Source organism: Eumetopias jubatus, unplaced genomic scaffold (assembly GCF_037043125.1).
Source record: "Eumetopias jubatus isolate StellerSeaLion01/CBP00866 unplaced genomic scaffold, mEumJub1_p1.0 scaffold_1, whole genome shotgun sequence".
NCBI lineage: Eukaryota > Metazoa > Chordata > Mammalia > Carnivora > Otariidae > Eumetopias > Eumetopias jubatus.
Window position 1 is genome coordinate 167,578,588 of NW_028274807.1, and position 17,263 is coordinate 167,595,850.

The 17,263-nt window shown below is 46.5% G+C and overlaps 1 protein-coding gene across 1 annotated transcript in view; it reads left to right on the plus strand.

The window, feature by feature from the left end:
• The window catches only part of SRGAP3 (SLIT-ROBO Rho GTPase activating protein 3), a 238,814-nt gene that overhangs the window by 201,644 nt on the left and 19,907 nt on the right, over positions 1-17,263 (plus strand). The window contains exons 14-18 of the mRNA XM_028101776.2: positions 1,128-1,205; positions 8,717-8,851; positions 11,542-11,647; positions 11,863-12,090; positions 14,892-14,971. Of these exons, the coding sequence (XP_027957577.1) occupies positions 1,128-1,205; positions 8,717-8,851; positions 11,542-11,647; positions 11,863-12,090; positions 14,892-14,971 (627 nt within the window). The remainder of the gene's footprint in view (positions 1-1,127; positions 1,206-8,716; positions 8,852-11,541; positions 11,648-11,862; positions 12,091-14,891; positions 14,972-17,263) is intronic.

Here is a 17,263-nt window from a genome sequence, read left to right on the forward strand (position 1 = left end):
CAGATAAAGAAATAATATAATTTCAGGTAGTGGTAATGCCAAGAAACTAATTAAAAGGGGGTAGAGAATGGCCAGAGGGTGGCAGGGCTGTTTTGGCTAAGGTGGTAAGGAGAGACGTCTCTGAGGGGGTGATCTTTGAGTAGAAGAAGCCAGCCGTGCGTGGCAAGTGTAAAGGTCTAATATGGGAAGGAAGCAAGTACGACTGAATGGGAATATGCCAGGAGGATGGGATAAAAGACACAGGTGGTAGAGATTCAGTATTGGTTAAGGAAAGATACAAACACACCTTTATTGAGCACATACTATGTACAAACCAAACTTGGACTAAAGCCTGCCTTTTAGAGGTGAACACTTTCCTAAATTATAATGTGGAGAGTTGTTTTATATAGAAAAACTGAACATGAGGGAGATCACAGTCACCCCGTGAATTCCCATTCAAGATGAGAGAGGCCCTTTAATTCCTTCAGTTCCATAGGTTACTGTTCAGCCCTATAGGTTCTGATCCTGTGTTGTTACTGTTATGTCAGCTATCGGGGTATCCTCCTTGTTACGGCCTTGTAGAAGCATATTTAAAAAAGATTATTTTTCTATAATAACTTGATGTCCCCCAAGCTCCTTGATCCCAGGCCAGCATGTACTCTAGACTTGAGCTTTCCTGGAAAGAAGAAGGTGTCTGTATAGGGAGGGGGTGGAAATGGTCGAATGAATGATATTGATCATTCTTGTTCAAAATCTTTGTGGCTGTTACACTGAAATGGCATTTGTAAACTCAGGCCAAGCTCCTTGGTGCCAGTGTCCCTGGCAGACTTGGTAGGCAAAGTGCACCTTGGCTACATTGGAAGTTGTTATTCACTGGTCCCGTGTGGATATCAACCTTAATTTATGGCCTTTTCCTTCAGACCCCAACAAGAGATCACAGACACATGAAACAGGATGGTGCAGAGTATTTTGGCCAGCTGAAGTCCATTGCAAAGGCTACGTTTGGGCTTCTGCCGGGAGATCTTTATTGGGAACGACTCTCGTAAAGAGTGGTGGGAGAAGGAGACAAGCAATGGGGAGAATCATCAATGTCCCCAGCAGTCTGATGAGCTCAAGGCATCATGGCATTTTCTGTTTGTTTCTTTTAGGACTCCAGCAGCAAGGGATCTTCCGAGTACCAGGATCTCAGGTCGAAGTCAATGACATAAAAAATTCCTTTGAGAGAGGTAGGTGCAGAGTCACTGTCTCAAGCTTGTGTCCATAGGAAGCCAGGATGGGTGTTGATGTGTGTCTTAGAGCCAGCAATGTGCTGGGGCTGGCTCGTATCGACATCTCTTTCCGGCTGCATTCAGTGCCTTCCCCCTTGGTAGCTTGAAATCAGCCGAGGCAGGAGTATTTACACTGCAGAAATTGGCAGATGCCAAGATCTTTTCTTTGTCTTTTTCCATCTCAAGAGTTAGCTGTGAAACATTTACCAGCACACATGGGCAATTCTGTCGAGCGACTGTACAGTAGTTGCTGGGAAAGAGGGCCTAGGAAAGCACTTGAAATTATGATGTGGAGCAAAAAGGCTGCTGCTTTTTTAGAAAAGTTGGAAGAATACAGATAACACTGAGTGGCTCTTAGAATATCCTAATTATCTTTTTTTTTTTTATGTAGTATTTTGGCAAAAAAGTATTGTCTGAGGACCCTAATCCAAACCCATTTCCCTGTAATAAATCACATCCCAATTTACAGAGCATGTTCTTATCCCTCCTTCTGCGCAATCTTCCTAATAGTCTTGGAAGGTATTTGGTTTGTCCCTGTTGGCTGTGCTCTGAACAGGCCTTCCTCCCGGTTCCAGCTCTGGAATTCTCCCTCCTTATTACCTGGCTTCCTCTGGAGGGGCTGCCTCCTGAGCAAACTTACCCTTTCCCCGTTCGCCCCAATTCCATTTGCCGTCTAGCTCTAGAGTGGAGGAAGCACTCTGTGAGCCCCAGGAAGTCAGTACCACAGCCCCCAGCACAGACCTCTGTGGCCCGTGGCACTCTGGCTTTGAACTGGGTTTAGAGAGCAGGATTTGACTGGATGTGGTGATCAGTGGCCTCCTGATGTCCTGCGGAGCTTCTGTTTTGGAGTCTGCTCCAGGATCTTGGGCACTTAGAACCACAGAGCCCCAGAATTCCCCAGCTGCAAGGTCCTACTCATACATTTGTTGCCCTCCCAACAAGCATGCATTTATTGGGCCCTCCACTGCATGAGGTGAGGGACCAGAGCCTAGGAATACAACCGGAACAAAAGACAGTCATGACTAGGAGGGAGACAGTTTAGCAGACAATGGAGTAAATCCTGGGTGGTATGGGAACCCCTAGCCCAGTTTGGGTGGGGTGGGGAGGAATAGTAAAGCCAGAGAAGTCTTCCTAGAGGAGGAAATCCTCAAGCTGAGGCTTAAAGAGTAAGAGCCAGAAAAAGGAGGGAAAGGTCATTCCAGACCAAGGAAACAGCATGTGCAAAGGCCAGGAAGCAAGAGTTATCTCCCATCTTCCTCCCTGGTGGAAGTGTCATTCGTCATTCTCTGAGCTTCTCTTGACAACACTGGACAGCCCAATCCAAAGTTTTGTTTCTTCACTTCCCCCAACTCCTTAGCACCCCTGCTGCCCTGTGGTCATTGTAAATGAACAGAACCAGGGTCTGGAATCTTTGCTGGTTCCATCCTCTTGGGCTCATCACATTATACAGAATTCCTTAAATCGCATCCAGCCTGGCAACAGCCCCTGCCTTGAATTTCCCTGCTTCCCTAGGCTCTGTAAGTAACTTTCTTGTACCAGGCAGCCCGGCCCTATCCCTGCCCCAAGAGCACTGCTTTCTTTCCTTCTTGAATGTGATTTTCTAAGGTCAGTGCCTTCTGTCCCTGGCTTGGGTGCCTGTTCCGAACAGGCCTTGGATCACCTCAGGCAGAGCTCTACTGGGCAGAGATCATCTGACCCAAATCTCAGCTGCAAAAATGTTTTCTTTTTCTTTGCCTGAAGTATGCAAATTGGCTCTTCTCCCTCTCTCCGTCATTCCAGAATGAATCTCATTCTTGCGGCAGCCTTGTCTTTTTGCTCCTCCTGAGCCTATGGTGAACTGTGGCTTATTCTTAAAAAAAAAAAAAAAGTTCCTGGTGTATCTCTTTTAGAAAAATCCACTCCTGGCTTCTCTGGGCTGGCTAGTGCCCAGATTTCCCACTTACTTTTTCTGCTTCTTGAAGTTCACCAACCAACTGCCTTGGGTTTGGCTCCTTACTCAGCTGACCCTTAGGGTCACCTCCCACCTCTCGTGAAACTAGTAGCTTCCCTGCCCCACCGCCCCCCCCCTCCCCCACTGCTGCATCTCTCTGCATCCCAGTCCCAGGCAGCCAGGTGACCAAGGCTGGGGAGGCTCAGTATTTTTCTTCTCACTCACTCCTCCATCCCACACACTCTAACTTATGACTGAATTTTCTCTCTAAACCAGCACGTTGTGCATTTTTCCTTTCTTCCTTTTATTTGTTAAAATATAAGTCCTTCAATCTTTGCAGGGTGCCTATCCTTTGCCATTTGTTCAAGGAGATTTGGGTCTTTCTCTTCCTTGGCCCCCTTCCTTCTCTCTTGGGTGAAGTTCTTGCCCACATTCCTTGTATAAGGCTGTTGAAAGGAGCACAGATCTGTTTTCTTTAAGGTTCTGAAAAATTGCAACATGTAGGAAATTCATTCTTGGCTTATTATTCCTAAACCCGCTTTCTTTTTCTTCTGACATGAGTCAGCCAGGGTTTTAGTTGAGGTGGTGATGTTAATGATACAATTTTTTTTTTCTTTTCTGTCAGTAAGCCTTAAGTTCATCACGCAAGTTTTGAGCTCTTTCTGCAGTCTGGCAAAACGAAGGAGAAACACCACAAGAGGGCAGGAAATCAGTAGCCTCACCATGGAGAGAGCCCTGCTTTTCTGTTGTCTCTTAGGCCAGTTTTCCTGGGAAAACTCTGTTTTGCCCCACAGACCCAGCCGCTGTCCTCTTTGTATGCAACGAGGAGAGAGCTGCCAGGGGGGCCTCCTTACGTGGAGGGGCGGCCGGAAGGGGAGGCCATGGCCCTCTCACTGGTGCGGGTCAGGATAGGGTTTTAGATCTGAGGCTGAAGTCATGGCATGTAGGGTCTGACACATTCTAGTGCTGGCCCTTCAGAGATCTAGATCCTGTCCTGGGACTGGGAGACGCTGGGAGGGCTTGTCCTGTTGAGGAGCCACAGATTGGGCTTGGGAGGACCTGTGGCCACAGAGAGCTAACTGCCCTTGTGTGAGAGGCCACCCACGAGCTTCCTGCCATGCACACCATCTGGCGGCAGATTTCCTGAGAGCCTGTGAGCACACACTGTGTTCACACTCTGCCCTGGGGACAGCCCTGCCGTCAAGTCCTCGGCAGTGCCCAGGTGACCTGGCTAAGAGGGCGCTGTGGGCAGGGCTGCTGGGGAATAGTTCCACCGCCCCCAGGACGGTAGCCAGCCAAGTGTGAACACAGCTTTCTCTCAGACTAGCCTAGAGTTTTAGCTGTAATTCTCCTCAAGGAAGCCATCATTCCCACAAACCATCCTGCTCATCCTGAGCTCTGGAATTCTGCTCGTTTCTGGAGCCAAAATTGACTGGCCTTGCAGAGAGCCAAAGGCCTGGGCTAGGAGGAGAGAATATTTGGAATATTTGGATGGTTCCTTTTATGGACTGAGTGCCTTCTGGGAGGAAGAGCAAGAACAAATGGGTTGTGTGTGTGTACACATAGGTAGTATATGTATGTATATATAAAGTCCATATGTTGATCGTGCTTGATGAGGGGAGCTGACATGTACTATGAAGAAGAAAAATCCGTGTGCTTTTGAATCATGAGACCCCAAAGGTCATATGTGGTAATAATAGGGAAATAGCTAAGTATAGTCCAGAGTTTTTGAACTTTTCTTTTCCCTTAGAGGGGCCTCAAGAGGTGCTACAGGACCCGAGAGGGGGCTTAGGAGGGAGGTGTAGACCTCTCCTCCCAATTCAACTAAGACAGCTTTGTTTTATGTGTTGAGCATTCAGAGAAACTTTTTTCTTGAAAAAGAAAAAGAAAAGGTTGGGATTCTACTCTAAAGGAAAAGGAAGGAGGGAGAGAGCAAGGGAGGGAGATAGGCATGTAGGCATGTAAAGTGGACAGACAGACACTGGTCAAAGGAATACTATCTCCCAGGCATTATGAGACCTGGGAGCTGCTGGTGTGTGTTTTGACTGTGTGAATGTGGGCAAATTGTTTTGCTTGTTGGGCGTGAGAGAATGGTGGTGTTGGAACCCTGCCTTCCTCGGCACCATGCAATGTTCTTGTGAGGACTAAGGGAGATCATGTGTGCAAATGTGCCTCTCACTTGAGAAGTGCTATATCAGTATAGGAAGTGATTTTTTTTTTAATGTTTTCTCTCTTCTTTCCCCACAAGGACTCCTGTTCTCCTGTGGGGATATCTGAGAGGTTGACCTCAGGAACATCAGTGTCTGGGCCACCACATACAGTCATTCAGGCTGAGCACTGCGCAGGGGTGCTCAGTCAAAGGGGGCAGGTGGGAGCTGAACTCTGGTTCATACTCTGTAAGCCATAAGACCTGGTTCAGGAAGGAAGTGGGGGCGCCCTCTCTCATTTGCACTAAAGCACATTGGGGCTAGCAGAGGCCCTGGCAGTGACATGCATTCTTTTCCTACGAAGGTGGAGTAAACAGATCCAAGTATGAATTTCCAGCTCTGCTCTTCACTGCTTGCCAGTCTCAGAACATTCTGTGGGCTGTTCTGGGAGGAGAAAAAGCTCATTGTGCAGACATCTGTCAGCACCTTCAGGGAGGGGCTGGATTGCTCTATGTTTCCTTTCACCTCCTCCACTGGAAACTTGGGGGGATCTTAGCTGAGCAGCCCAGGATTAAATTGAAAAATGCTGCTCTCCTGAGATATCATTTTCCCTTGTCCAATGGGGGGAAAAAAAATTGAAAGATTGAGAGCATTCTATGGGCAGGGCTGTGGAAAAAAAGCATTCTCCTATGTTGCCAGTAGGAGGAGAGAATGGTGCAGCCCCAGCGGGGGAGAATTTGGCTCTGTTTAATGAAATGTACCCTTTGACCCACAATCCCACTTTGAGACCTGACCAGAGACGCACTTCCACAAATACAAAAACACACACAAGAGATTATTTGTTGTGGCAATATTTGTAAGAGCTAAAGATGGGAAAGAAGTCACATGTCAATCTGTAGGAGATTGGTTGACTAAATCATGGTCGATCCATGAAATAGAGTACTTTGCAGCCACTTAAAAAAGAAAGAAGAAGAAAAATGAGAAAAATCTCTATGAACTGATATGGAGGGATTTCTAGTATTTATTGTGAAGCAAAGAAACTAGTGTATGTCGCAATGTTGTATACTACTTTCATTTTGTGTAAAAAATGAAGGGAAATAAAAAATTCTCATATATGTATTTGCTTGTTTTGGGAGAAGAAAACATAACAGGGCAAACCAGAAATTGATGAAAATGGTTAAATGTAAGGTAGGGAAGGGAGAAGGAAAAGAGTAGGGCTTGTCTGCATGTAACTTTTTATCTGGTTTTGACTTTTGGACGATGTAAATACTTTATATTTTTAAAAACTGCAAATTTTTTAAGAAAGGATTTCTAAAAAAAAAATCAGTCCCTAAAATTGAATAGAAATAGAAACAAGCTGTGTATCAAATTGATCATCACACAGAGAGTTACTTTTGAACATGTGCTCTGGTCATACATTTTTAGCAGCTTTATTGAGTTAGATACCATAAAGCTCACCCATTTTTAAATTGTACAATTCAGTGGTTCCTGGTATATTTATAGAGTTGTGCAATCATTACCATAATCCGATTTCAGAAATTTTCCATCATCCCCAAAAGAAACCTTGTACCCATTTGTAGTTACTCCCTAGACTCCCTCTACCCCAGCCCCCCACACTAGGCAACAACTAATGTACTTTCTGTCTTCTGACCACACATCTTTAGTGGGATACATTCTTAAGACTAACCCCTTCCCCCACAAATGAAAACAAAAGCCCTGCAAAGTAATCTTAAATTTTATGTAGTAGGTTTATTGTTAGTGGTGATACTGCTATTAAAATTTCAAAACTATGTTGTGTATACTGTAGGATAAGGCAGATACAGAAATACATTATTAATGTGACTCAGAACCAAGATTTTTCACTAAGAAAAATGAAATACAAATATAAAATAAATGAAGGTAAAGAAAATGTTGAATCTTAAATGTGAATTAGAAATAACTGTGTGAACTCATGAAAAAAAATATATGTATTCTCCCTCTAACCACTGAAAAGGTTTAGAAGCTCTTTATAGCACTCCTGTACCAATGAGCACACCTGGAACTTAGATCTTGGTCTCTAAATGCCATCCCCTATAAAAAGCAAACAGAGTGTCTTAGAGAAATGTTTGATTCCAGATCTGGGTCAAGGAAAGTATAAGGTGATCCGTGAACATCTTCTGTTGCAGAAAGCAAGGATATGCTCAGTGAAGGTCACCTATAAAGGACATTTGTCCCTGGCAAAATTGGGGAGAATCTGAGCATCCCAAAGAATAGTGATGACACATTAAATTAAAAATTACAAAAACAATCCCACAAAGATGTTAAATAATAACTGATAATAATAATAGGAGAAGTAAGGGGGCATGGGGAAACCTCTTCTTTATGGAAGAATGCTAGCTAATAAATGTAGAAGGAATGACAGAATTAGAAAATCATCATTTTGCAACCCCAGGATAATAATTGATTTAGGCTAAAATCATCATTGGAGGTTAAAAGCATTGAGTGAAACATGTTGAGCACAATGACTTGCATACAGATCACCTGTATTTTTCAAAAATATTTTATATTTTACACTTACTATTACAAAGGGGAAAATAGACCTTTACGATGCAGAGATCTGGAGGTCACCCCCTTAATCCATGGATTAAACTTCGCATCACCAGGAGCAAGAGAGGCTGATGTTTTGTGCCTCTGGATCCAATGAGGTGTCCACAACATCACCCATGTACTATTCTTGCCAAAAATGTTTAACTTAAATCTAATCATGAGGAAACAAAGACAAATCCAGAGTGGGAGGCATTCCATAAGGCAAGTGGCCTGGACTCCTCAGAAGAGGCAATATTATAAAAAACTTAAAGATTAAAAAATGTTGGGGCCTCTTTTACATTCAAAAGACTAAGGAAACATAACCAAATGAATTGTGTTGATTAGATCTTAGCCTTTGAAAAAATTCTATGAAAGGACAATTGGGAATGTTTGGATGTGGGCTGTATATGAGATGGTGTTTTGGAACTGTTGTTAATTTTCTTAGGTGTAATGATGTTATGTGGTTATGTAGGAGAATATCCTTATTCTCAGGAGAAACGTGTTGGGTATTTAGCAGTTATATTTTGTGACATCTACAAAATACTCTCAAATCATTGAGCAATAAATATGAGTAAAGAGAGAAAGCAAATATGGCAAGAGGAGTGTAAGTTAATGACCGTGAGTGAAGGGTGATTTCAGTATTTTATTTTTACAATATTTCTGTAGATTTGAACATTTTCAAAATCAGTTACAGGGAGAACTCTAAACTTGCTCTGTCAAGGAGGTTGTCCCATCTGCTTCTCCTCTAGCTCAGGCCATCCCTCCTGTCATCTGCACATTTTCTGCCTCCTTACCAAGCTGAATTATTGTCTTCTGTTTCCTCTCAGGCGAAGACCCCCTTGTGGATGATCAAAATGAACGAGATATCAATTCAGTTGCTGGTGTTTTAAAACTGTATTTCCGAGGACTGGAAAACCCACTCTTTCCTAAGGAAAGGTTTCAAGATTTGATATCTACTATTAGTAAGTATTTCCTAGGTGGACCAGTAGAGTGATCAATTGTGTGACATACCTTTATTAAAGTTGTACTATGGGCTCATCTCTGTGCTAGGCACATGGAGGGATAGTATGAAAGGAGCAGTAGGGCCCTCGTTCTCATAGAACTTAAAACCTAGTTGTAGAGATAACAAGACAGTTTATAATGGAAAATGACATGGTACAACCCTGGGTATGGAAGGAGCTCAGAAGAGGCAGAGGGAAACTTGGTTTTGCAGATCACAGCTGAGAGAGAGAGATGTGAGCTGAGCCTTCCAGGAGGAGTGGGCACGGAGTATCCTGGGAAGAGTTTGGGGACACACAGACTAATGGGACCAGTAGGAGGGTATTCCAGGCAGTGAATGGTGCAAGAGGCTAGAAGGGTAAAATAGAGCAAGAGGGGAAAGACCTTGCAAGGATTTTGGAGCTTTTCCCTTTGGGTAATAGGGAGCCATAGAGGATTTGGGAGTCAGGTCAGCAACATAACAGACAAGTAAAATGGTGAAAATAAGTTGACTGTGGGCTTCTTCTGATGTCACGAGCCATCAGAGTTCTCCTTGGCAGGTATTTCTGTGGATGAAGGCAGAAGCCCAGTCTAGGGGGCTGAAGTAAAAGCACCTTGACTGTAAGATGCCCAGGTCCAAGGCAACATTTTGGGAATTTTTAAAAATAAACTATTAATATTACAGTATGAGAATGTTAGTATTTTAGAATAAACTCTGATTTACAGAAAATTGCCCCACGCCCAGTAGTACTAGGGATGCTTCTCACAATGCTCTGAGAGGGATTTGCAGCCAGGAAAGTGCTCCAGCAGGTGGGAGGCTTCAAGCCTCTTGCCTGCCTTGTACAAAAGACCTTCCTCTGCTCTGCTCCCCTCCACACTACTTCCTGCTCATCTTTCCAGATCCACTTCAGGCTCCACATCACCCTCAGAAATTCCAGGCCACAAAGGCCCCACCCTATCGGAACCTCGTGTTATGTGTTCAGCCCCGTGTCGCATGTTCAGCTAGTGTCGCATGTTCAGCCCCATTAGTCTAGTTCCTGAGCAGAGCCCTGAGTGGCCAAGGCTGTTGACCGCTGGTACAAGCTCATAACATTGCATACCTTGGATCACACCTTGAATCACACTGTGGGGGAAAAAAAAAAGATCCCTTTTCAGTTTCCTCCCAAACCCTGTGATTGTATCAAGGAGAAAATTTCAGAGGTCGGTCATTCTCCCTTCTAAACATAGACATGGGGCCTCAGTCTCAGAAACTTTTGTATAGAACAGTGCCTACCTAGAATTTAGTGACATTATTTTGCTTTCATTATATCTATTTTTATGTTACCTCCTAATTATAGCAAGTGGTCCTGGTTTCTCATTTACAGAGTGAGGTAAAATTTCCTCTTTAAATAAATGCATTTAAGAAAACGATGTATCGAAGTGGAGGGGTACTGGGGCACTGATGACTGAACCTGAGGACAGGGACAACTTTATACAGGCTTGTATAAAGGCCAATGGGTTCAGTAAATGTCCAAGAACCTTTAGCTCTGTGGGGAGACTTGGATGAGATGCCTCAGTGCTAGACTTTGAAGGTAAGCTAGAGTGTGCTGGGCAGAGTAGAGAGATCACCAGTGTGTGCAAAGGCCCAGGGGCAGGAAGGCCCTCTGTGAGAGGGAGATCGTGGCTAAGGCCACCTGGCACAGAGTTTCTCAGTGGGGGTGCTATTGGCATTTAGGGTAGAGCAGTGCCTTATTGTGTGTCCCATACATTCAGGACACTTGGCACCTTGACCCCTGGATCCCAAATGCCAATGGTACTCTCTAGTCACTGTGACAACCCCAAAGAATGCCTTGTGGATCTGTAAATGCCCAGAGGTGCACTACCACCTCATCTGAGAAGCATGACTCCATATCATCTTAAGATACTTGGGGAAGGGGCAGCCACCAGGAGGTGAGGCAGGCTAGGTTGGCGGAAGCCCTGCTGTGAAAGGCCTGGGATATGGAGGAGAAACAGAAGAAATGGTGTTTTAGAAGAAACATGCTGACAGAATGTGGAGGCTGGAGAGAGGGGCTCTGTGAGAAAAACATTTTCTGAGAAAGAAACTGGCATAGGCTTGGGCATAAGCCCTGCAGACACACATCAGAACCCTGGCAGGTCAGTCTTCACGCCAACTTCCCCTCTCCACAAGGCAGAGCCCACAAAACCTGTCTCCTTACTAAGCCCAACTGGCTGCTCCTGCCCCTGGCCCAACTGACAAAAATATCAGTGTCTCTCTCTCTAGGACAGGCCTGAAAACCGGGCTCAGAGACAGGATCCCAGGCATCTGCCAAGCTCATTGGCCAATACAGAGCTCTAGAGTTGGTTGTGTATTCAGCGCTCACTTCTAGCCTACTATGTGCCGTGCCTGTGGTGCAGCTGGTGTTTAAAGAGGTGAACGGAACATGGCCCAGGCCTGCATTCATCAGGGCTCTTAGGTATCAGGTGACAGAAACTCGATCTATATGGGCTTCATCCATAAAAGGGAATGAATTGACTCATATACTTGCTGCAAGTGGCCAGACAAGAGTCACAGATCAATCTCCAGAACTGAGAGAACTGACTCCCTCAGAACCATGTGGCCTGATCTAGGAGCAGATGTTGGCTGTCTGGCTCTCTGAGGATGAAAGACACCCTGAAAAGCCCCTTTGTATTACAGAACTGGAGAACCCAGCTGAGAGGGTGCACCAGATCCAGCAAATCCTCATCACCCTTCCCCGAGTGGTCATCGTGGTCATGAGATACCTCTTTGCTTTCCTCAATCAGTGAGTTGCCTGGCCAAGTGCGGGGGGTGGTCCCCTCTTTGTCTCAGCTCTGGCCTCCTTTGGGAGGGGGTGTCCTGAGGCTTTTGCAGGTGCAGCTGTTCCTAAAATAGAACATGGAACCCTCCTGGAGTTGAGTAGAGCCCTCAAAAGAAAGAACCCACAGGGGGGAAGACTCACCTTTCCCGGGTGACTTGTGAGTACCTCCTTTCTTGTAGCCTCTCGCAGTATAGCGACGAGAACATGATGGATCCCTACAACCTGGCCATCTGCTTCGGGCCCACCCTCATGCACATCCCTGATGGGCAGGACCCTGTGTCCTGCCAGGCACACGTCAATGAAGTCATCAAAACCATCATCATCCATCATGAAGCCATCTTCCCCAGCCCCCGGGAGCTAGAGGGACCTGTGTATGAAAAATGCATGGCTGGAGGGGAAGAATATTGGTAAGATTCCATTCTTCTTAATATTGTTACTATCATCATCACTATCTTTGTTGTTGCTGTTGAACAGGAACAGTAAGAAACCCTTCGATTTTCTTATTGCTTTATAGTCTGTACTCCCATATGCATTTCCTCATTTGAGCTTTGCTGTAGCCTTATGTGAGAGATAGTTGCATCAGCAAGACTCTCTTGGTTTATAAGGGGCAGAAATACAAATCAAACTGGTTAAGCTAAATGGGAAGTAATTGGTTTACTTTACTTAACTAAAAAGTCTAGCATCATGGCTCCAGGTATAGCTGGATCCAGGAGTTCAACTATTATCATCAGGACTTGGTCCTGTAATCCCCAGCCCTTGGCTCTTCTTTCTTCTGTGTTGGCTTCATTCTTAGGCAGTCTCTCCGTTGGTGGCTTCAGGGAGGCATCTGGTAACTCCAGATTTAGAGCACATTCTCTCAGCGGCCCCAGTGGAAAAAGGGCTTCTTCTTCCCAAATGTCCCAACACAAATCCAAAAATTATATCCCCTTGCAGAGGCTCGGGTCTGGCAAACAAATCACATTGGTTAGGAGATGTCCAGCTGTCATGGGCCAAGTGAGTCACAAACCCATCTCAGGCATCAGGGGGGTGGATAATAATCCCTACCTCAACCTCTTGAGAAAGGAGTTTTTTCCAGACACAGTGAGTTCACATTCTTTGAGAGCTCCACGCCAGGTCAGCAGTTGGTAGTTGGGCACCTCTGGGTACCTGGTGCTACATGGGGTCTTGGGAGAAAAATGTTAGAACCAATCAAAGTCAGGGCTGACTACATTTCCCAGATGAAGGGAAATGTAGTAAAGATAAATGTGGTAAAGATAGGAAATGTTCTTAAATGTGGATTCAGAACACCAGCTGACAGAGACCAGCCAAAGGGTTCCTATTCATTCTTTATTCCCAATCCAGGACAACACACAGCTGTATATTTAGGTATTCCCCATACTGCTTTCAGCTAGGTGCCTACAGGGGAGTTTGTCTTTTGATTATCACAGCATTCCTGGGCTCTTAAATCGCTTCAAAAACGGGAGACATTCCAGCCCCTTTGTTTCCCACCCCGTCCCCCACAGAAATATCGGGCTCTGCTGTCTTGTAATCACAGCTCTGTAACCTTATCTGAGACACCAGGAGCACATATGTCCCTGTTTTGTCACAGAAACATTAAACAGCCAGCAAGCATACTTTCTGGACAAAGAGAAGCTTTTCATGCAGTGTTTGCAACCATTATCGGTTCTCTTTTCTTGCTGCAATATATATCATTAGTGTTCTGGGAAGGTCCTCAAGATCTGTTGTACTTACCAAAGAACAATACACAATAACCACACTTTTCTTAATCCCACTTGTGTCCCATGAGAAAGGAAAACTATTAATTATATTGGAGGTATTTTCAAAGCCAAAAAGGGGGATTTGGCTGAGGGTCTCACTGTAGTGGACAACATTCATTCATTCATTCAATGAATGGACAGATGGTTGCTGAGTGTCTGTCCCAGGCCAGGCCCTAGGCAGGAAGGCAGGGATGTAACCTGAACAGGATTAATCCCTGATGCAGGGAGCTCTGGGGGAGGAGGAAACAGGCAGTTCCAGAAGAGGGGCTCCCTGAGCCAATGTAGCGAGGCCAGTAAGGGCTTCCTGGAGGAAATAATGACTTAACGGAGGCCTGTAGGATAGACTAGAGTCAGCCAGGTGAAGAGTGGGCAAAGAATGTTCTGGACTTGGTCCTGCAAGTGGTTGGAAAGTGGTTCTGTGTGGCCAGAGTGTTGCAGATGTCAAGGGAATGGTGAGGGAGGAGGCTGCACAGGCCAGCAGGAGCCAGGTTATGAAAGGTCTTAAGCCATTGTGCAGTGTCTGGACCTTATCCAGGAGGCAGTGGATAATTTTTAATAATGAAATTCGTATCTTCTCAAATGCCATTGCAAATGTCACCTCCTCCAAGAAGCCTTCCCTGACCACCCAGTGCAGGTCCCCTTTGCTGTGCTTGTCTCTGCTCATTTGCTCTTCCATAGCGCACTTCAACTTGCAGCAGCTTTATTTCCTGGCCCATGAGGGCAGAGTATGCGTCCACTTACCCATCAGTGCGTCCCTCCTACCTAGCATAGTGCCTGGCATATATCAGGACTCCATCACTGGCTCAGTTAGAACACTGACTGTGTGAATAAACCCTGGCCTCAAGAAGCTTATCATTTAGAGAGGGGTTAGTGGCTGGTGAAATTATCGAGTGTATTGATAACAAATCTGACAGGCCTGGAGTCACTCTACCTCCTCCCATGCCCATCATGGCTGCCAGCCTGCTGATGCCACGTGGACTGGCCCAGGCTTTTGCACACAGCATCCTGAGGCAGCCCTGAGAACCCTGCTCCTTGCAAGCTTCACTCCACCTTGCTGGGCATGTTACGTCCTCTGTAAGACATGGAACCAGGTTAGATGAATGACTCACCGCACTTCCAAATTTCCTTCCTGTTTTGGCCTGTGGTCCTTCCGACGATAAATACCAGGGTTTTACACTGATCTCTGGGTCATATGGAACACCTAGGAATTGGCAACCCGGCAAATTCCAGGGCTGGGAGAAGCTGGGGGAGGTTATTCAAGATAGCTTCCCATTGAAGGGGCTGGGAGATTAGGAGGGCCCATGGGTGGTCAGTTGGATAAGATAGGATGGTGGAGGCCTGGGCCTGACCTGAGTCAAGCGCAGAGGTGGGCAGGGCTGGCACCTAAGGGAAGCTGAGGACAACATGAGGGTACAGAGCCCAATGCGTCGCCTTCTCGTGTTTCCTTGCAGTGACAGTCCACACAGCGAGCCAGGGACTATCGATGAAGTTGACCACGACAATGGCACGGAGCCGCACACCAGTGATGAAGGTGAGTGAGGGGGAACCTGGGGCCAGTGAGCTTACCTGGAGCCTCTCATGCTGACTCATGCCTGCCCAACCTCTGGGCTGGCCCACACAACCTCCTCCAGCTTTGCAAGTCGGCACGTTGCCCTCCAGAATAGAGGGGGGACCCAGAAAGATCTCGGAGACATGTGCACTCCCATTTGCCACACTCCTACCCGCCTGTCTCCTCCCTTTCTGTGTCCTGCCTGGCCCAAGTGCAAATCCTGAGTAACAAGAGTGTGCTAAGTAGGAAGCACTCTTTGTCCCCTGTTCCGCCCCCGCAAGGGATCTGTTCTGCCTCCAGCCTGTGCTAGGACTTGGAGTGCTTTGATGAAAGACACATGGGCTGTTGAGGAGCTCCCAGTCTTGTTACCTGACACATGAGGATCGGCTCCCTGTGACCCACAGAAATAATGCCCAACTACAGCTGTGTCCCCAGTGCGTGGGTGCCCCAAAGATGAAGCCAGGCAGTGATGACCCAGGGAAGTGCTGGTGGGAGAGAGGGAAGGTGGGCCTGGGCTTTGAGGGACTCATCCGACGCTTCCACCCCTTCTAGACAAGGAGACTAGAGTTGGGTTCATCTCTAGGGAACCTGGACCATGTAGACAAGCAATCTGGATAATATGGGCCCAACACCAATGAATCCATTAGACAGAATGGGCATGGTACCCAGGCCCAGCCTACTTTTAAGGAGCCATGAAAATGTTTTAGTTTCTTTTAAAATAATGAGGGAAAAGGAATATGATCCAGTCTGTATTGTATTCATTTTATATCAATTCAGTTGTAGGATATAATTTTTAACTTTTTTTTTAATGGAGGAAGGGACCCATGAAAGCCATAGTGCAATCCTGTGTAGACCAAGCATAGCCCTCCTTTCTCCCTGTGATAATTTTACTTTGAAAAAATCATTATGTAGAGGTTTTCTTATGGGCTTCTGTGTTTCCCTCTGGGACAGTCCTAGGCCCTGTTGGCCACCATTTTTGTCAGGAGAGCTGGTATGTGGTACTAAGGTGTGGTTTCTGGGAGCTGGTGAAAGAGCTGGTTCCAAGACTGATAGGTGGGTTTGCACTTGCTAATGACAGATATTCCAACTCAAACTGACCTAAGCATTAAAGACCTCAGATCATATACCTGAAAAATCCCAGGTTGGGCATAGCTTCAGGCATGGCTGGATCCAGCTTAGTTGATCTTGTCAGGACGTTTGTCTCCATCTTCTGTTCTGCTTCCCTCTGTGTTGGCTTCATTCTCAGGTAGGCTATCCCTGTGTGGTGTGGTCTTTGGCAGTTCCGGGCTTTCATTGTTCTTTTGTCCAAAGTCCCCGTGGAAGAGAGCCTCCTTTTCATCACAGTTCCAAGAAGGCTCCTGGGATAGTCTCAGGACTGCCTGGATTCACACATCCCACCAAGAACCAATCGCTGTGGCCCCAGAGGGAACCCATGGGTCAGGCCTGAGGCACAGGTAGGGAAGAGAAAATCTAGGCGTAATGTTCCTTCAGTTCTGCCAGATTCCTCAGAGGCTCAAGTCATCCTGAGCCGAGGAAAAGGTCCTGCAGAGCCTTTGTTTGGGGATGTGAAGGCTGCCACCTTCGGCTTGTTTGTAGCGGTTTGGTTTTCTCTTTCCTTCTTTTTTCTGTCTCCTGCCCTATTACTTCCAGCTCTTCTCCTTCTCCCTTCTTGTCCTATCTGTTGCTTGCTTTATTGCCCTCTCTCTGTGCGTGTGCGTGCGCGCGCGCGTGTGCATGTGCGCGTGCGCGTGTAGCCACCTCTTGCTCTAGATCTTGCTTTCAGTCTCTCCTCTCCCACTGGGGGAAAACAGCTCTTGTCCAACAAGGTAGACTGATTTTTCAGCCTTCAGATCTGTTAGGGCTGCTGCTGGTAGAGGCAGAAGTGTGTGTCTGCAGGAGGGTGGGTCAGGTGCCCTCTGAGGACCCTCGCAGCCTGCTTGCCTGGGGGCTGAGGTCACTGCGGGTCATTCTGCACATGCTGAGTTTCCCCACAGCTCCTCAGCCTGGGGGCTGGAAGGCTGCTGTGGGGCCCAGGACTGAGGAGGAAGAGGGACAGAGGGAACGGCTCTTGGTGGGTGCGTGAGGAAACAGCCACAGGGCGCACCCAGCAGGCTTCACCCCATCAAGGGAAACTCCTCATAAAATGCTGCCTCCCTCCTCTTGGAGTAGAGGCCTACAGTATCCCCAGAACAGGGTAAGTCAGAGCTTCTTGTCTGCTTCCCCAGAAGGTCCCTTCTCGATTGTTACTTGTCGGGTTGCTGGTTTCTGAGCATG